The following is a 21,498-nucleotide window of genomic DNA, read 5'->3' on the forward strand; positions in this document are numbered from 1 at the left end:
CACTGTGCACGGATGCAGCAGAGAATGCCAAATCTTTGTCAGAGTTTTAAAGACTTCTTCCATAACGATGTGTAAAAGTTAGATTCTCTATAGAGTCTAACCTTCTAATAGGAAAATGCCAATGAGTATTTTCAAATGAGTAATTCTAGTGCAGGCATAAAAATATCCCAAGGCAAACATTGAAAAATAAAGAATAACATTAATAAGATGGTTTTCATTTACATCAAACATCGCTTCTGTCAGGCTGCCCCAGGGCAGCTGTGGCTACTATCCAGTAGCTTGCCACCATCAGCGTGTGAGTGCGTGCGTGAATGGGTGAAGCGCTTTGGGCTTGATAAGGCGCTATACAAGTACAAAGCCATTTACCATCAATACAACGAGAGGGAGGGAGAAAATCAAAATGAGTTAACATTATCTTCTAAATGACAAGAATATGTGGGTAAAAGTCTGATGTCTTTTTATGGATACTGAAACAGTGCTCTAATGGTGAGATGCACTAAATCTATAGCTTAAGCCTGACCTTCTGATAATACAATTCTTTGCAAAAATTACATGGATCTTACTCCAGAATATAAACTTTTATCTGTAAGTCAAAATAAGAAGAATCATGTAAAAGACGAGATATAGTAATCTGGATTTCCCCTGTCAAATCCAAACAATTTGATGTGACAAGCACAATTATATGACTGTTAATGCAGGTTAGATTATTAATGCATGAAATTATATTTTCAACCCTGATTGCCAAACACAAAACAAAGTGCTTTCAAAAACATGCTGTTTATTGATAATTACTGAAAAATGCTGGTGTTGAAGTTTTTATGCATTTAAAGAATCTGAAAAAAAAAAAAAAAAAACATTCAGCGTTAGACATGCCGGTAACTGGTCAAAGCAAATCAAGAGAAGATTGAGGGATTTTAATTCCTTCAAATCACATCTTCCCTAATTTTTTTTAATCACCAGATTTTCTAAGTACTGAAACTTGATGACAGATTTTACCTAAGGAGTGTATAAATAACATTCTAATAGTATGGTTGCTGCAAAGTTTACAATTTGAATAAATTTTTTGCCAATTTTGAAAGTGTAAATACAACATGTTTCTATTGTGGTCATTGTTGAAATATTTAACAGACAAAAAACACAAAATGAATGGAGAGAAACCAGATGGATGGATGCAGAGCTGACCCCAGGCAAAATAGACCTAAGCAGCTGCTTAGAGCTACCAAACCTACAACCCTCCATAAATGCTTACATTTTAACATAGACCATAGCGTAGATTTTAACATTTGTTTATTGAAAATGAGAGCACAATCAAATTTGACCTAACAGTTTCTGCATAGATAAATTAAAGGATTTTAAAATGCCACACATGCAGATTTGAGATTAAAAGGAACCCACACAAATCACTTTGTAAAAGTGTAAAAAATAATTTTCATAGATTAACTGTTGTCTTACCGCATCGACAATATGATGCTATAAGCTTAATCTTTGTGCTTGAGTTCAATTTGTTCACACATACATCTCAGAAAATATCACCCATTATCAGTGATTGTTTTTAAGCTAAGCCAGTTAAGCTTGGGCTCCTCCCCCATATTCCACCAAACTGGTATTAAAACACTGGTCCATGGTGATGTTCTAAGCAGGAAGAGGGGCCCCTGAAGCCCCGTGCAACCTTGGACCAGCCGTGTTACATACTGTATTTTTGAAATCCATACACTGTTATCTAGAAATGCTAGGTGCCCTATATATTTAATAGATTTTACACTCTAAACCCTGTTGTCAAACTTAAAGCTGCAGCGTGCAACTTCTATAAAAATATGTTCTTTTTTAAATATATTTATTAAAATGATTATTATGTCTTGACAGTATAAGACAGCTAGACTGTGAAAAAGTCAAGCTCCTCTCCCAGTGTTCCCACTAATTGCGGAAATGCACCATTCAGTCAAGAACAACCAATCAGAGCCAGGGGGAGAGTCTTAATTCTGTCAATCACTCTTGTGTACATGCTGCTCACCCTCCTCCCTTTGCTCTTTGCTATGGTGCAGGTGATGTACCACAGCATAGCCTGCCTCTAATGCTAAGGCTTGTTAGCATAGCCACCAGATTAATGGTTTTCCTGGACCGTGAGTTGTTTTTTCACCATTAGCACACTTGGCAGCATGTGTCTCCTCTTGATTGACAGCACTAAGACCTTCCTCCTGGCTCTGATTGGTTGGATTGTGCATTTCGTCAGATGGCAATAGAAGCTCAGAAAGGAGGTGGGAGAGCTAGAACTTTTTACAGATTATCTCTCTCTCTCTCTATGACATTATCACTAAATAGTGACAATTTTAACAAATATGGAAAAAAGAATATTTAACATATTTTTGTAAACGATACATACCGCAACTTTAGTCAAATAGCCAAAAGATAACAATCCACCAAGCAACCGCATACTTTTTTTCCCCTTTTTTTTTAGTCACACTACAACAGTGAAGCTAAACCCTCCGCTAGACGTTTATAAAGCGACTTTCCGCGCTTAGCTTTGCCTCATGCAGGTCAGTCAGTGCGTTTTGTTCCTGTCCCACCTTCAGGACAAGCCTCTGCCTGCCTGCCTGTCTGCCTGCAGTCGTGCTGCCCCCAGCCTCAGAGAGCCGGTGTAGCTAGTAGACCCTCCTCCACGCTTGTCTGAAGGGCTGGCTTAAAGGCGGAAGTTTCAGTTCCACTCGCTTCATTTCTTGGAGGCTGAGAATCGACGGGCAGAAGTCGCTCCCCTCTCTTTAACACAAACCCGGGTTCCTCCAGGTAAGGTGAGCACAATGTTAATATTTTTTTTTATTTACGTCATTATTTTACAGCTTTTTGTTCCCGCTACGCAGCTGCAATTCAGAACTTAATCTGAACTTTCAAAATCACATGTTTGTAAAATAAAAAAATTAAATAACAAACGGGTTATAATCTGTTTTGTGCGGGTATGTTTTTTTGTTTCCGTTTAATCTGGGAGAGCTGTAATAATCTTAGGCATGCGTTTTATCAGTGCGGTCCTGCACCTTCTGAAAGTGAACACATGGGTGAACAGACTGACTACATTATTCATTATCCTCAGTGTAGTTGTTTCTCTATAAATAAATAACCTGTGTTGGCTAGCAATGTCAATAGTAAGACATGGATATTTAAAAATATCTAGGATTGGGCAAGACGTTTGATGATTAAATTCTACATTTGACGATCCTATCAGGAGTATGACTTAATTTTAATTTATTGAGCTCTAATATAACGTATTTTTTAGCATTTCAAGTGAAGTCAAAGAGATTCCCTTTGTTTTCAGTGAAAGTGCTGCGATAAGGTGCAGTAAATACAGGGCCACTCAGTCAATATCTCGCTGTGACGTTACCTAGCAGCAGAGCCTCCTCCTGAAGCCCTGTGAAATGAGCCTGACGTCTGAAACCCGAACTTCAGATGACAAATCTCACACACTGTGCTCATCAAAACTTGCAGACATTCTTTCTTTTGAATACCGCATGAAGAAAACATGGTTTGACACAATCACGGTGTGACGCATGCAGCTGGGGTCATGAAGGGGAGCGGCTCCTGCATTCAGTTCAGGTGACCCGTGTTTAATTACCATTAAAGAAAAGGCTTTTCCAGTTGAAATGCACCTTTGTTTGCAGGGGTGGTGGTTCATTTTATTAGGAAATTTACTGTACTGGCCTAAGATTAGGGAACTTGCAGTGCCTTGTGAAAGGCATTTATGACCCTTGGACCTTTAGAGACTCTTTTAAAGTACTTTATGTAAGAAACAAAAAGAAAATTAGACATAAACATACAAATGTTTATGGGTGCGCCCGTTTCTAATTTGTCATTCATTTTAAAGTCTTCCCACAGATTTGGATTTTGACAGGGACGTCCTGGATATGCCTTCATCTAAACATTGTAACTTTTGCTGTAGGGTTGTTGTCAAGGTGACAAAGTTACTGTACACTGTTGAGTCTTTTGCAGCCTCTACATTGGTTGCTACTGCAGAATAGCATTCCCATACCACGATGATACCACCACCACTTTGGCTTAGTTTTGGTTTTCTCTGACCATGAAACCTTCTTTAATATGCAGTGTACTCCTTGTGGTAAACTTCACATGAGACTACACATGAGGTTTTTTTCAACATAAGGGTTCTTCTTGTCGCTCTTTTAAGTCTCGCTGTCAGATTTGTGGACTGTGTGACTGATTGCTGCCCTGGATCTCTTACCTGAAAAGATTGAAATTAATCAAATTGGTGTTTGTTTTTGCAACATGAAAGAATGTGAAAAGGCACCCTAATTGCATTTATACATCCCTCAACTCCTCGGCCCCTTCTCCAAAGTAGCCTAATTTTAAACTCATTAAGGAGTTGAGATATTCTGCAAAAAATTCAAGCTGTTCCTATCAGGATGTGTTATTTACTTTACAGTCAGACACTTGAGGAAAAAACATTTTTCAAGCTATTTAAATGCTCTGCCTGCCATTCAGCTCAGAGCCATTTAAATGTCTGAGCTAATATCTGGGAAAAAGCGATGAAATGCTTTGCAGTGGTGCCAACACGATAGGAGCTTGACAGATAAGGCCCAAAAGGGGAATTCTCTTTCAAACTTGCAGATGTGTCGATGTGAATGTTGCTGAGAAATTCTGATGCACATCTCGACTGTTTTTCATCTGTGCGAAAACACTGAGAGGTGTGTCTGCTCATGTCTATGCATGATATCATTAGAGATTGCAAAACAAGCAGGGGCATGAGATGGGCCCGATCTTTGTTCTCTCCTTATTAGGTAATGCTATTGATATGTGTGCGTCTGTCATGACCGGAGTCGTGATTCAAATCTCGCCACTTCAAAATGAGTCGATTCATTTGACTGTGAAAGTAAATACTCCGAAATATGCAAGCCTGGGCAGTTCAGAGTCCTGTTTTCCCAAAGGGTTGTACATTAAGACTATGAACTCAAAGGCCTCAGAGCATCAGCTGTTTGTCAGCATTGGTGGTTCATAGGTCAGTCCTTAAATGAGAAGGTAAACAAAACATTTGACAATGTGAAGGATGGCTTCCCAGTTCTTTTTTTCTGAACTATGACTTCTGTACATTTCTCTTCATTTTAGTCTGCTGAACACAGACATGTGGTGCAATCACAACTTGGATGAAGAAACCTCAGAAATAGCGCTGTAATTTGAGAAAGTGCTGAACTGATGGATTACTGCTTGTGTTTCTATGCTTTTTATAAAGACTAGCTTATATATACATCTTATTGCATGTACACCGAATTCCCCATTATGTGGTTCAGTATTCACAGATGTTTGTATTCCAAATTATTTGCTTGAGCATTGATGTTTCTGGCTTTATGGCAGTTTTCAGCCAGCACAGCTTTAGTTTACCTGCTGGATATGTATATACCATAATACCTGAATTATCTTAAAGACTTTCCACAGATTCCGTTGTTTTTGAGTCATAATCTCTTCTATTGCTTTCTATGTGGTTCTTTAAAATAACAAAATCTAAGTTAATTACAAGCCTTAAAAAGCAAAACATCCTTTGTCGTCACCAACTTTATTCCTCATTTAATGTACCTAGTACGTCTTTTTGATTTAGCTATAGTTCACTGGTCTTTCCAGATCTGCCCATATGCATTTTGTAACCAGCAACAAACACCTTCTCCATCTTTTTTACTGAAATGTTTTTACTCCACGAAGGAGAGAGAGGACTGAAAACAGTCTTTGATATTTTTAATCAACTAGCATGTTTGGTACCTTTGTCTGCCTTCTCTGTCATTTTTCATTCTACTTTAGTTCTCTATTTTTTTGTCATCGTCATTTGTTTGATTTAAAATAAAAGGAAGTTCAACAACATTTCCCATGCTCCCCGAAAAGTCAGCTGCACTTCTGACATGAAGATTGTAAAACTATATGGTGATATTAGGATGAATTATGTGTTAATGGGGAAAAACTCAGTTTGTTGCCAGGTAACAGTTGGGGGAAACGGTGCATGCCATCAGGTGTTCAGCTACCCCGTCACTTTCACATGTAGTTTTAATCCTTTCCTTCCCCATTTCTACTCCCTTTTGCGTCTCCTTTCCTCATATCCGCTTGTTCTCCTTCAGGCTTGAATGGAAGATCGTGTGAAAACAGGCTCCCTGATTTGCCATGTGTCTGGTACAACAAAACCAGGTGACGGGCTGCAGCAGGTGGTGCTTTGTCCCAGAGGCAGCCTGACTGGCAGCTTCATAAAGACATTCCTTTAGGATGATAAAACATTTTACTTGTGAAATATTCACTGGGAAAGAAAGGCATGTCGTCTTATAACCCAGCTGTGTTTCTGGGGATTACATATGTAATTTCTTGAATAAAATGAAACATTAAGTCACCTGTTCTAGCTCAAGAAACGACTTTTACCGACTGAATAAAATGGAGAAGGGAGTTTCTTCTTCAAGTATTGTAAACATACTATAGAGCACGTGGTGTTTGATGTTTTGGTTTTGGTGTCTGCGTGCACCCTTTCTGTTTGATCGGGGCAAAGGTAACATTTCCACATGACTGTTAAGTATCAAGTTGTGAAACGGGCACAAACACACACACCTTCCTCTAAAAAAAAACAGTATTCTGCAAATCTGGTTTAACAGTTCCCTCACTTATCGCTTTAAATAAATTTCACGATATACCAAGCCATCACATTTCACCCCACTTGACCTCAGTCTTTCTTCTAGTAAGTATTTTAAAGCTTCAGTGTTTCAAGGGAAAAGGAATGCATAACAGGCGGGCATTAGACAGTGAAGCATAATGGTGCATGAAATATTTTTATGCTTGCATGCACCTTGCTGCCTTCCTGTCGTTTTTAATTTCTAATTGAGGCATTGTTAATATATTTGCACACATGAATTTGAGAATAAGGAGCTACTGAGGTGTGCTTAGATTTATAGTAATTCTTGGAAAGCTTGCACAACTTTGAGTTACCAGTGAAATCTGAGTTCTAACAAGTCCCTCGCTATCAAGGGTGTGTCTCGTCTTCACTTCTTTCTTGCGCAGGTCCAGCGCTGCAGCAGTGGTGCGAGGAACGACATCTTGTCTCTTTGCTCCTTGTGATTAACAAAGGCGGGGGTTGTCTAAATATGAATGCATGGAAGACATTTTGTCTTGTCTCTTGAGCTCTAAAGCTGAGATATGAGTTTGTGTGCGAAAAGGAAAGATGAAATTCAAGATGTTGCCCGCTTGACTGGAGTAATGATGCCTTTCCCTCACAGCTCATAATTTTCAGAATGCCTTATTTTCCTTGGTTTTGGCCCTCTAAGTGTAATGTTGGCATGATTACACTTGGTTTGAATTATGTTCAAAACAGCGCTGGTCTTTTATCCTTAATAAGCAGGTATACAAGTAGCTTCCCTTGTTTTTCCCGTGAAGAAAGACTGCTTGTCTCATGCAGAACACTTGGTGACAGATTGTTGACATAATGTGCTCAACAAATGGCTTTAAAATGCTGATTGAGATGGTCTTTATTTTCCTTTTGTTTCCCCCTCACCCCCAATTTGTACTAGTTCTTTCAAGCCTTACATTCATTCAGCTGGATATGTTGGTCAGCATTATTTAATAATTTCCACAAAGTATTAAACATTCATCCTCTTTTTTTTTCCCCCTTTGGCTGTCAATCTGTTCATTTCAAAATATAAGCTGGCCACAACCTGCTGCAGAATCACTTTCACTCTTCATGCCGATAGTTTTCCTTGTTAAGCAACTAAAACCTGCTCTAAAACGGCTGAGTCTGACATTTGAATCTTGTTGACAAAATATAAAAAACAGGTTTAGTTTTCTCATCCTTATTTATGTTCTTTAGTCAGTATAGTGCCTTCCAAAAGTATTCACACCCCTTTTTAAACTTTTGCCAAATTAAATCTGCAAACAAGGCATTTTAAAAGGATTTAACTGGTAGATCTGCAAAATATAGTGCATGATTGTGATGTGAAAGGAGACTGGTTCATGATTTCCAATTGTTTTTAAATGAAAAGAAGGAAAAATAAGTAAGACTTTACACTAATTGAATCCAGAATTCACCTGTCAAAAATTTGATGGCATTATAAAAATAGCTCTAAAAACATTGGGAAAACATAAGTGAACAAACATCATCATGGACACTGAGGAGCACAGGAGACAGCCCAGGGATTAAGTACTGGACAAGTTGGTTATAAATCAAAATCCCATCTTGGGGACACATGCAATAAAGAACTGTTCAATCTGTTTTCCTAAAATTTGAGAAAATTCAACTGCAAGCCTACTAAAGCATGGCTCTTCTCATAAACGGACAAGTTGACCAAGGAGACCATTAAACAGAGAAGCTTGGTAACTGTGTAGGAGCTGCAACAATTCAAAAAATGTTAACAGAATAACCACTGGTTGTTAACTCCACGAATACGGCATTTTCGGAGGAACATTGGGAGGAAAACCGTAAGAAGCCCTCCTTTAAAGTTTACCACAAGCCATGGCTGGAACATAGGAGACGTATGTAAGAAAGCCGTCTAATTGGAGGAGACCAAATGAGACTTTATGACTTTCCACCAATGTGACAATGTGACTGGCTGCTGATGCTGTTTTCTGTTCATCTGTTTTGACCCTTTGACTACACTAACCCACAACCAAGACAATGACTAAGGATTCAGCCAGATATATTGTGAAAAGGTTTGCAATTGAATCTCGGCATATTAATTCATTAGACAAATGTCAGACATAAATTTAGTTATTAATGTTTAAAAAATCCAGTCTGACTGAGCTTGGAGCAATCCTTTAAAAAAAAAAAAAAAGGCTGGGTATTCAAAGTTGGCTAAGGATTGACTCAGGGGAGCCGAATACTAATGTGTGACCCACTTATTTAGCGTTTTATTCATAGAAAATGTTGAAATCTGTGTTTTTGTTTTGGATCTTCTAAATCAATTAAGCTAATCACATGATATGTCAATGAAGTTTGAAACCCTGTTATCTAGATACAAGCCTAATAAAGTGATAAAATGTGTGTTTCTAGGTGCATCATGAACAGCAGCTACAGTGTCTCCCTGGCCGGCCCCGCCCCGTGGGGCTTTAGACTGCAAGGAGGGAAGGACTTCTGCCTGCCCCTCACCATCTCACGGGTGAGTAGGGGATGGACACACACACACACACACACACACAAACATACCCTTCACTTCATGATGGTCACCTCAAAGGAATGCGACCCATGCACGTTTTGCCATTTGCTTCGTCGTTGACAAAAGGACTATTTGCCTCTTGTGTGGCTCTTGTTTCTGGATTTGGACAACTCATTCAACAGTTTGTGGCCTGTTGCTCAAAGCTTTTGACTCCTCCTTTTTGCCTATTGTTGTCAAAATCACATTGCATAACAGGATCCAGACATAATCTGTCCATTTGGAAAATGAATCACATATTTTATTGATTAAGCAAATGGGTGTTGATGACTATTGTCATTTAGTCATTTGACTGAGGGATAAGTGACCTTCCCTCTTCCCTGGTATTTGTCCTGATTAGAGACACAGTGCGCTGTGGAAGCGGTTGAGTGTAACCCTAGAGAGCCACAGTGGTTCTGTAATAACTATTTGGGGACGTTCTGCCACATAAATTCAAAGTGGACTGACCAGGACCTTTCAATCTGTGTTCTGGCAGCTGGATGGCTTTTTGTTGCCGTGAATATACACAATAACACAATTTATGATACTGGTTGAGGAGAACATTTCTCAAGCATTGTGTTACAACATCTGTTACAGAAATTTAAAGGAAACCTTCCGTTCACATTAGCAGTTCAGCAAATACAACTAAAAGTTGCCATTTAGTCCTCCACCCGTATGGACTGTGTTTTGTGTACTTCTTCAGAATGAGAGGGGAGTCACTCAGGTCTCGCCACTTCCTGTTATGAAACTCTTAATCTCAGTGTCACGACCAAGGTCAGTTCCTCTGTTTATTTGTTGTTGGCAGGATCAGTTACGGAATGTCGAGTATCATGTGTGCAAAGAAATTACGCCTCTCATTTGGTGATGTGTCCGTCGGCGTTCAGACGCAGCCACTTGAAGAGAACAGAAAGGCCAACGTTTGTTTTCCACACTATTTTTAAGTCTCGCTACCGTGATAATAATTGGTATGCGGGACATTATGTTGTCAGTGGACCTCGTGTCAATATGAAAGCAGCTGATGAATGAAGCGTGAAGCACGTCCTCATTTAGAAGCTTGTCTGATAGCAGAGTTCCCTCAACAACACTAGTACAGCAGGAAAAAACAAGTGACAGGTGAGTCTGTTAATGTCCAGACAATTACATGCAACCATCAGTCTAAACATGAGTCATTTTGTGGTTTTACATATTTAAACGTAAAACCACATATTTACATATTTAAACTTAAAATATATATATATATATATATTTTAAGTTGTCTTTGGTGGACAACTTAAAATATATATATATATGTATATATATATATAAGTAGAAGCCAAGCCAACTTTATTTATGCAGTTTAAGAACACTCCTGACCAAAGTACTGAACAGATATTCTCTACTAGTATAAGCAATAAATCGCAAATGAAAGAAGACAGAAAAAGATACTATAAAGCAACTCTAACAAATAAAAATAGCTCAATTGTGGTGGGTCAAAGGTCTAAGAATAAAAATGGATTTTCAGAGGTGATCTAAAGAAAAACAGCAGATAGGCCTGTCTGACATTCACATGCAGATGAAGTTGCTCTTCTGAGCAGCTTAGTGAACAGGAGAGTTTAGTGAACAGTCATTGTAAAAGCTCAGAGAGGTGGGGCGGCGCAAGATTATTTAAAGATTGGAAAAACAAATAAAATAATCTGTAAAAAAAGGGTGGCAGGGTTGCAGGATATTGTGCAACCCTGCTTAATTTGTGTAGTGTCTAGAACCGGCTTCAGTCGAGGATTTGAAGTAAAGCATTGCGCCACTCATCATGCCTTATTACTAGCCTGTATTTTATTTCAAAAATCTCTAATGAATCTATCCTTGGTTTATAATTTGGTGGCTGGTTTGTGTCCTGACTGTGTGGTGGTACGATGTATAATTTAATCTCAATTTAGACATGGTGAGCATTATTGGAAGTGATCCGTCAGAGTTGGTGGACAAGACACATTTACAAACATCTGCAAAAAGTTTAGCTGCTCCTTTAATCCCTTCATTCAGTTGGTGAGGTAGAAAACTGTGTTGACCTCAAGCTTGTTTCAAGGTTCATCAGAGATGTTAAATATACTTACCATGTTGAGGAGTATGCGTCTGTTGACAACACATCCGAGCTTGAACTTGCTCTGATAAATGACGCTGCCATGGAGTAATGATGCAATGACTTGACTTTACATATGTCTAGCATATGTAAGTGATCCAACGGTTATGAACAAAGTATAAGGCTGGTCGCAGGACGACCGCAGACAATTATTGGGATTTCCGTATAGGGAATTTTGGGCTTTAGATCTTAAAATAACTCTTAATGACTGCAAGAGATGCAATAAGGGTAATATCCACCAAACTGTTGTAGCACAGCTTTCACATTGTTGTCCAATACCAGACAACAATATTCAGACTCTTTGTATTTGACGTTTTGTTGAATAACAAATTTGATTCAGTGCTGTTAATTGTTCAAACTAGGACCACCCAGTACCTCATGAATGATTTATACAGCTAGGACTCAATTATATACTTGTGTGTGTGTGTGTGGTGGAGGGGTGCCGCTATTTGTTTTTCCTGCGACTCTTCCAGATAATTCAGTACAAGGCTGCTGCTCTTCTTTTCAGAGTTCCCTTTTGACTGTTTTCCACAGCTGGAAAATACTCTCAAAATGCTTTTTATTCTCCCTTGGAATACGTATGCTGGAGGAGCAGCACTCAATCTATTTCTTTGTCTGTTGGGCCTGTTTCTTGTTATTTTCTCTTTATTTGCTGTTATAAGGTCTTGTAATACCTTCTGAAAACAGACGGGCTAATTTTAGGTTGGTCTCTGCAGGAAGCTTTGCAGTAAAGCACTGCTTTTAGCCACTATATTTTTAGTATGGAAAAGTTAATTCCACTCTATCTGAATATAAATTAGGCCATAGAAATTGCATTAAGATTGGACATAAATTTAACATACTTTTTAAAGGTTTTAATTTCAATTATTTCTATTTTTTTAAGCTTTTTAGACCAGACTCCTCTCAAAGATATTCCAACATTAATTGGGACACTTGCCCTGTCTGGGAGTATTGTTAGTTTAATTTTGTTTGCAGCAGTCTTTTACTGCTCTCTTTGATCTGCCTTTAAACAGCCCCTTCACTCACCAACCATTATTCTTCTCAGACATTTTTCTGAAGCTCTTTTAAATCCAGCACACGAGACGGTGGCCAAAACTGCAGTTTAATTTCCTCTCCGCAGACTCGACAGACCTCTATAAACCACCATGAAATACGGCGGAAACTTACTCTAGGAAGCATTTTGTACTAGAAATGTTCTTGCTTATAGTAAAAGAAGTATACACTTAAAGTGTCTGTTTATTTGAATTTTGTTTTTTTGCTTCTTGGCAGGTTGAGAACTGGTTCAGGGAAAAGGTTTAAAATTTTAATGCAATATAAAAACACTACCCCAAAAACATAGGTCTAGGTAAAATGCCTTCCATTGAAGAAAATATCGCGACTCAAAACCTAATATCTTATTTGGCTTCTTGATCATGTTGGCTGTTTGGACTTGACCATAACTGCTGGTTCAGAAACAAATAAAAGCAAGCTGTTAAAGGGGAAAAAAAAAACATACCCTGCATTTTCGGAAACCACACAGACAAGCTGTGGTCTGTGCTGCTTAGCTGGGAAGCAGCTTGTATTTTCCTTAACCATCAGTTGTGCAGGCTCCTGGAGATGCATTCAGGTTCCATATGAATAGCTGTTCCCTGCAGTCTGCGTTTGATCCCGGTGTGATTGGTCTGTGTCTGCCTCAAGCTTTTAGGAGGGCATCTGCTTTCAGGCTCCCTCCTGCAAAATGGCAGCTCTATAAAGAGTAGCTATGCTGTCACTTTATTTTGATTTAGACAACTTTTTGGAGGAATTAAAACTTTTCTATAATTTCTTCCATGTGACTAGAAAAAAACCCTGCTTGCTGAAACTCATGACCTGTTTTAGGGGAAGAGCTTTGACTACAACTTTTGGCATTTTTCTGTACCACTGTCAAAATATGGTTGGGCGTTCATAGTAATGGAGTTTTTTAGAGCGAAGCACAATGTTTTGGAGAAACCTTTTGTGTTGTTCTCTTACTGTAGCAGAAAGCTGTTGTCGAATGTTTCACTTCAAACCGAACAGGATGGAGTTGGGATCCAGTTCTGCCTCTTGGCTCAAACTTTTCCATATCTTCTGGCTCAGGAGGCTAAACCAGCTGGCTTTTTTCTGGACCTGTCAATAAAGAGTGTTTAGTATTCAGTGCAGGGTTGGTACTTTGCTACGTGTTTTTGTTTGTGTCGTCATGGCAATTTGACTAAGAGGTCCTTTAAGGTTTTCCTGGCATCCTTTCTAGCCGCCAGATTGATGTAGTAACAGACTGGGATCAAACCATGACAACAGTTTGTCTACCTCTGTTCATGTCCTTAATTGGGATGCTTGGCTTTGAGAAGATGAGCCTGTGCTATTTGAACAACCTGTCCCCCGCTGTGTGCTACTGTTCAACATAACTACAAACTGACTGCATGATACTTCAACATTACTGATACTGAGGCATGATTCAATTTCAAACAATAAAAGGGAAATTAAATGATGTCACTGTTATTATACAATTCCATTCAAAGAGTTACTGTAGGTGCTGATGGCTGGGAATGAAAGGATTCCCTGTAGTGGCCTGTCTTAGTGGTTCTAAAAGAGCCTCTGACTGAAGATGAAGAGGATTCTCAGGATTATGTATGATGTTCTTTATGTTATAAAGAATCCTCCTACAACATTCTCTTGCTTAAATACTGAAGGACTTAAGCTTCTCCCTAGAAGTAAAGTACAGCACTCATCTATATTTGAAACTTCCTACATGAGGACTTTAAGTATTTTGTGAATTAAGAGGAAGACTAATTTGAGACTCCAGTTAAATTCACATTGGTCCAAATTGCTCTTTCAGAAGAGCGGTGGCTCTGGCAGTGGCGGGTTATGTCAAAGAGTCATGTGACATTATGTCAGAAAACACCTTTTTTTGTTCACCTCAAATCATCCTAAAGAAACTGCAAAATAACCCATTTTTGAGCTGGAATTATAATGGCGTGACACCATGAAACTGTAATATTTTTAGCTTGTCATACAGTCATAATTTCATACTGGCTCATGCCTAATTATGATGTTGTGTTTCGTTTTAAGTGGCTTTAGATGAACTCGGAGCTATACTATCAGGCAGCATTGTGACATAGTGAGGTTCTGTGAGCCTTTCCTTGTTTGCGATGACACGGCCTTTAAGCTCAAGACTTCTCCATATAAGGTTCTCTGTCTTCACTCCGTCCTTCACAGATGTGACATGCAGCTGACTAGCCTTCCAGCTCCCACCACAAGATACTTCCCGTAGCATGACGTCTCAGATGTGAAGCAACAATCCTCCTCCTTACTCCATACTTTCACTGAAGGCAGGAAGTTGCATGCTGAGAAGCAAGGGAGGTGGTTAGTGTCTTCGTGGTGTTGAAGTGTGAAGCTAAAAGCACTGGGCTAGCTAAGCTGTTCAGTAAAATATTGAAGGTGGATAGTGAATTTTCTTAGAAAGTTATAGAATTTTATTTTTATTACAGTGTTACAATGAAGCTCAGGTAGAACCAATGGAGTGCTGTTTTGTATTTTAGGCATATTTTCATTTAGGATTAGATTACAGTTTTTGGCATCTTACTTGTATGTTTTTTACTATTATTATTTCCTTTTGGACAATGTTGGTAAGATTTGTCATAATGTCTCAGTTAGTGCTGTAGAACATGGCTTGTTTTACCAGCTCCTAGCTTACTGCATTTACAGAACCACAGTGAAAGAACCAGTCATTATTAGTGACTCCACAGCAGTAAATTCACCAGTGTGGAGAAGGAAACCACGAAACGGCAGCCTCACTACAATATGGCTGAAATCCCATTCGTGTAAACGCAGCTGGACAGATATCCTTATTCATTTAAAAAGCATAGCCATCAACCACTCTGGTAATTAAATTATATTTTTACACACCCATTACATGGCCTTTTCCATTTTATGTTGCAAAGACTTAAACCATTATATGTTCTGATGGTGGATGTGAAATTGTAGAATAAAACCAATAAGATTTGGTAAAACGCAGTGTTATTTCTCTCTTTGGAGAGCAGTGAATGTCACCGTTTATTGCTTATCTGCTTTCCGTCACGAGTCTCACTCAGACCTCTCTTGATTTATATTTATAGACTGCACATGCCAGAGATTCTTACTCAACATCTATTTGTTTTGTGTCCACATGAGTGATTGGGTGGGGGGGGAATTTGGGATGTACGAAATACAGTTTGTTCACCACAAATTAAAGCATTAAATATTGTTGACAACGCATGTGTTTGTCTGTGCTTTATGTAAATGTTTAAGGAATTAAGAAATGGAGTCAAGAAGTATTTTTATCTGCTCTGTTCAAGCGTACAAATGTGAGTGTGATGATTGCGCAGGATTCCAATTACTTTTCTCTTGTACCGTGGGATTCAGAAGACTTTATAGACTTGAAAATCTGAGCTATGAATAAAAGAAGAGATTTTAAAAGTTGAGAAAATAAATTTTAAACACACTTTTAGAAAATCGAAACGAGAGTCTGAAAATCTATCGGTACTTTTGTTATGCATTAAAGGCCGAGGTAAAGTCATCTCTCTTCGGCAACTTTGTGCTGCTGTAAAGCCAGTGCTTAGTGAGTTTTGGAAACTCAACAAGGCATAACACATGTGAAAAACAAAAGTTGTAGAAATGATTATTATACTGAGAATGTGGGTTGCTTGATTAAAAGTACCTATGTGTTTCACTAAATGCTGTGTGATGCTGTGCGTCACGCACGTAATGAGCGAGTGATTTGGTTAAAGCAGAGAGCCTGTCTGCACACTGGGCTTTTGTGAGTGGTATAACCGCACTATAGATGCCCTAGACGTCGGTATGCATACATCAGCCTCAGCTTTGGGTTCTGGACTTCCTGTTACCGATCAAGTAACAAGTGAGTGGAAGAAAGCACTTTTCAAGACTTAAAAAAAAAAAAAAAATGTGGCAGTCTCTGGCACAGATGCTGTTACTTCCTCATTACTTCGTTCCCCTTCCCATTCTTTTCCTCTATTTTGTTAAGTTGAGAGTAAACACAATGGGACAATGGCTACATGTCAGAGTTGCTCAACCTGAATGCATTCTTTAGCAGTGAGGAAAGAGGATATCTTCTTTTTTTTTTGTCGTTTCTCTGCCCTTATCAGTTTTGTTCATATAAATAGTTTCACTCAACTGTGTGGGCACAAGGATAACGGATTCAAGATGACAGATACTAGAACTTTTCAGAGTTATTTGTTGTTCACTTCAATATCTGAATCAGACTTCTGTGAACAGACACAATAACCAAAACCTCTGCTTTCCACTGAACTTTGAAGAGTTCACTTAGTTGTCTTGTCACATTGAGTTATATTCTACTGCCATGTTGAAGGATGACATGAAGTTATGGAGGTAATAAAGACAACATAAGATAATGAGTACAGAGTCCTTTTGGCAGCCAGCATAGGAGTGCAGGATTTGAGTGTGTTAAGAGAGTGCTGACTGACTGATGAGGTGCTTGTGTGTAATGACAGATCAGTCATCACACCTGAAAGGGTGTTGTCCAGTTGTAACGATTTTATGACGTTATTCCCATGTGTGAAATGCAAGTCTCAGCACGGGGGAAATTGATGGAAGATCTGGTGAAACTTCAGTCTTAACTCTCGCTTCTGTGTGCAAGACTCCTTTTAAGGCCCTGTTGAAGCTTCCATAATGAAAACCGTCAGGTGATACTTTGTCCTCTTCTGGGTTTTTATGGAGCCCATAGTACAAAGTTATGCTCTGCTCGCTTTTCATTTGCTTTGGCAAATCGTCGGGATGTCAGAAGTGTTTACAGATGGTGTCTGCACTTCTTTCAGCACATAGTTTTTAATACTGTAAAAATTATATTATTTTGATTTTAGTCTGTGAAAGGTGCTTTAGAACTAAAATTCACTTCCCTATGTACCTTTGCGTTTACCCTCAACCTATTATCTGATTCAAGAACGGCTTTCTTAGTTGATCGTATTAAATTAAAATTTTTTACAGACTATTATGATTACAATTTTCAATGCCTTCATGCAAATAAAAATACCCCAAAAACATTTGTGTGCGATCACATAAAAACTTATCAATTTAGGAAGAGAGTTGAACTCGGAGAGATTCAACTTTCAGCACCCAAACTGCCAAAAATTGATTAATTAAAGGACAATGAGCTGGAACTGGCTTCGTTCCAGACTGAATATTCTTTACGTTATAGCCAAGAAGTTTCATAAATAAAAGCTGCAAGCTTTCATACCATGTGGCTTCAATAAGATTTCTTTTGTAATGCGTTTATGTGAAATTTTGTGCCGGGTGTTTTATGTACAGATTGTCATAGTGGAAATCCAGTCTTGTCTAACAAATGTTGTGTGGGAATAAGATTCTTATCTCATCGGATACGACAGGAACGGGAAAAGAGATTGTAATGATTAGTGGTCTCCAGACAAAAATAAGCAAACTGTGCTTACATAACTTTAATTCCTCAAAGGTGTTTCTAGGAATGAAAACGAAAGTACTTAGTTTGAAATGGTGCGTGGAATTGAAGAAACTACAACTTCTTGCTAAAGAGCTTTTGAGACCCACTGTGTTTTCCTAACCCTGGCCATAGATTTTTATGCTTTTTGTTTCTCTGCAGTTGACTGACGGGGGCAAGGCAGTCAAAGCCGGGATGAACATTGGAGATATCATCCTTTCCATTAATGGGATTTCCTCAGAAGGCATGAATCACCTTGAGGCTCAGAACAAGATTAAAGCCTGCACAGGCAACCTCAGTCTCACTCTACAAAGGTAACATTTGCACATAAAATATACTTTTTTTTTATACAAGTTTGATTTTTAGACTGTTTTCCTTCTGTTTATTTTGCTTGTGTGCACTGTAACTGTAAAACCAATACATTACAGATTTAGATGAAATGGACAGGCTGTCAATGGAAGCTGCTGGAAGCATATCGAACGAGATAAGAGGCAGATCTAACATAGAAAATAACCATGGAGTATATCACAAGACATCGGTATTACAGTGATGTGACTAAAAGATGTCGCATTGAAATAAAAAATAACTTCTGTATTTTATACAAAAACATAAATGAATTGGCTTGTCCGAAAGATATCTTTGAAGGAGTGGAGTAGTTATTTGATGCGGATCTGGTTTAAGCCGTCTGCTGACAGCACATCGCATTCTGCACCCTTCTAACTTAATCAGCTGACTGCTTCTCCAGCAGCTGGCTGTGCAGCTCCTGTATCATTGAGGGTTATCACCATCGCAATCGAAAATATAACGAAAAACAAATAAACTCTGCCTCACTGATTATGCAACCAAATTTACAGCAAACAAGGCAGTGCCAAAATGAGAGTAACCAATGTCAGTGTAAGAAAAATCTACAAAAATGCATGTATATGTGGAAAAGACTGTATTAGAAATCTAAATTTTTATTTAAAAAAATTCTTTACCTAGTCAAATAAGTTTTTTTATTAGTATTTGAAAGCTACCCACCAAGAAATGCCACCTCAAAAACTTCTGCAGTCCTTTCGTAAGGGTTCGGAGGAGTAAGCTTGTTGGTCATGTACATCGTTTGAGCATCATGTCATCTACTTGGTAATTACAGAAAATGTCTGCAAAGGCTTTAAACTGGATTTATGCTCGTGCGTGATTGGAAAGCTAAACGTCACCCGTGAGAGTGGGAAGAGTTCACGTTGCAGCATTATACTTAAATTGTAAAAAAAAAAAGTAAAATAAAATAAAAAGCGTGTTTAATGTAAATTTACTTTGAGGTTCAGCTCCATTTTGGTCTTCAGAAGGTCATTTCCAAAGTGGGTGTTTGTGAAGCCGCAATGTTATGTATATGAATCTTACATGCTACACAGAGAGGGCATGAAGTACTTAATCTTAATTCTAGGTTATTACAGTCTGTAACTAATGGTCTCCACATGTTGTTCCATGCTTAGCATATTGCAAAGACATTCGACGCTGCTCCTCTGTTCTCTTGTTACCCAACAATATAATATTCAAAGACCGTAAGTCTTATTGCATGCAAACTTTAGGTCTTGAAGCTCATTAATGCTTCAGAGATTATTATACATGTTGTTATTCAGAGAAAGCAGCACATGAGGATTGATCGGTTTTCTTGTTGTTGTTTTTAAGGCAAGACTGTAAAAAGGTTTTTGCCACTTTGCAGATTTCTTTTGTTTTATGTTTTTATTTTCTTAAATTTGTGTATTTTTAAGGCAAAAAAAAAAGCAATATTTGGCTCCTAGGCTCTATACCGAAAAGCAATTATCCAAGCAACCGGGCTTCATTGCCACCAGAACCCAGAAACTTGAGTAGAACCTGTCTCACAACATGTTCAAGTTGGTTTGGAAAACGTTTTTTTCTTTAAAAAAAAAAAAAAAAAAAAAAAAAATCATCTTGAAGCTTGTTATTTTATTTAGTCAGGCTATGTTTGTTGGATGTAAATATTTTCTTGCTTTGAAGCGTCCAAGTTTGACGGCACAATAGAAAAGGTGAAAAAGCTCTAAGCTGGTCTGTTTAAATGCATTTAAAAAAGAAGCAGCATAATGCTGCTGCTGATGATAATGTGGACTGCTGTTATTCAAGTTTAAGTTAAGTAATCATTGAGGTGGCTATATTTGAAATGAGCGAAAAGTATCTCTTGTGTTAGACGGAGACAAATGGAGCCAAAGCACGCACATTCTCCTAGCCGTAAAACATGTTGACAGCTAAACTCGGTCTGCTTTGCCCATCCTGCCATTCCATCACCACATCAAAGGAAAAAGGAGCCTCTTTGCTTTAGTCGTGGGAAAACCGTCTGAAAATAGTCCTGTCCCACAGCTGTGTATAATCTGCTGCGTGTTACTGATGCACGATGAAACATCAAACAATTCTGGTCTCATGAAGCAAGTAAACTACTGCCAAATTACCCCCAAAACAACAAAGGTCTTGTTGTTACAAGCGGTGCGCAATTGTGGTCTGCGTTTTTGGTTACTTGCATTTTATTTAGCATTTAGAATAAATCAAGATGATTTGTAAAAATAGTTTCAAAATTGTATAACCTAAATACGCAAATGCTACTCTTGTCTTCTAAAACACCTCAGAAATCAGAGAGGTACATAACTGGTAAATAAAGAAAGAAATATTTCCCTCTGATCAACAGTTGATCCTTTCTTCTCTCTGTGAGCAGTGTATGGTTTCGATGATCACTGATAAGGCTGCTGACAATTACGACTGCAGAGTGAGAGTGTTGGGAGATGATTAATGGGACAGTTTCGCCCAGTTATGTCACTTTGTCATAGTTTACATTCTCCAAGCACTTCCTTAAAAAGCCACTTTAGAATCCAAACCATCTGGAGGAGGAGTGCAAAACATCCAACTAGAGAGAAACACTCTTACATTAATATTTATTTAAAGGAGACTGCTGGGACTTGATGTTTAAATAACCTCACACTTTATATTTTTTGGATATGTATTAATTTCTCTAGTTAAAATTAATTTGTTAGCGTACGCATGCCATAGAAAGTCCTGTATTGCATACACTGTAGCTTTAAACATGCACAATACTGAACATTTTTGAGTTGTAACAATGTTATAGCCTACAGTAATTTTTTTTCGTTTGTTTCACTAACTTGCAAATAAACGTCCAACTAAAATGCATATGAAAAGAGATTCCAGAGCAGCTCGGTCAGTTTGACGAATGTTTCTGAGTCAAAGTAGGGGTAAACATGTTTTCATCAGAGAGGAAATGAACTGAGGAAGTCCACTGCTTGTCCTGCCGTAATACCATTATTCCATGAAGCGAGTAAATTATAGCAAATTACATGTTGAGTCTGAACAAGCAGAAGTGGTCGAAATCCCAACAAAATGTGCCGGAATGATAATATCTGCAGCTCTACGTACTTGCTGTAGTGTGAAATGACATTTGGCATTGCTGCTCTGTGTATGGAAATTATAACCAGGAAGGATAATGCAGTGTTTAATTTGGCTGTTTGACCACTGGAACAAGCCTGTTTGTTCAGAGAGAGCTCCAACCCGCAGCATTACTACCAGTACCCTGAACAATTTGTTAGTACAAACTTATGACCTTTTAACAATATGATTATAAAAACCTCCTGCATTTAGCCTTTTTTACAGATACATCCACAAAAACTTAATAACCAAAGGGCACCTAATATCTGTGGGCACTGTGCATTAACAAATGCTATTTCATCATCTGTTCAGAAATGGAGACATCACAGGTAAAAACTTTGTTGTGAATTAGTAGAAAA

At 38.3% G+C, this 21,498-nt stretch overlaps 1 protein-coding gene across 3 annotated transcripts in view; it reads left to right on the plus strand.

Moving 5' to 3' along the window:
• Window positions 1-2,624: 2,624 nt before the first annotated feature.
• Window positions 2,625-21,498, plus strand: part of pdlim5b (PDZ and LIM domain 5b) — a 42,654-nt gene continuing 23,780 nt past the window's right edge. For 2 of the 3 annotated variants that reach the window (XM_008424247.2, XM_017308015.1), the window contains exons 1-3: window positions 2,626-2,786; window positions 9,002-9,107; window positions 17,876-18,027. In XM_008424247.2, the coding sequence (XP_008422469.1) occupies window positions 9,009-9,107; window positions 17,876-18,027 (251 nt within the window). In that variant the 5' untranslated portion in view covers window positions 2,626-2,786; window positions 9,002-9,008. Of the gene's footprint in view, window positions 2,787-9,001; window positions 9,108-17,875; window positions 18,028-21,498 lie in introns of all 3 variants that reach the window. The other variant, XM_008424248.2, reaches the window with a different exon arrangement.

Source organism: Poecilia reticulata, linkage group LG12 (assembly GCF_000633615.1).
Source record: "Poecilia reticulata strain Guanapo linkage group LG12, Guppy_female_1.0+MT, whole genome shotgun sequence".
Taxonomy (NCBI): Eukaryota; Metazoa; Chordata; class Actinopteri; order Cyprinodontiformes; family Poeciliidae; genus Poecilia; species Poecilia reticulata.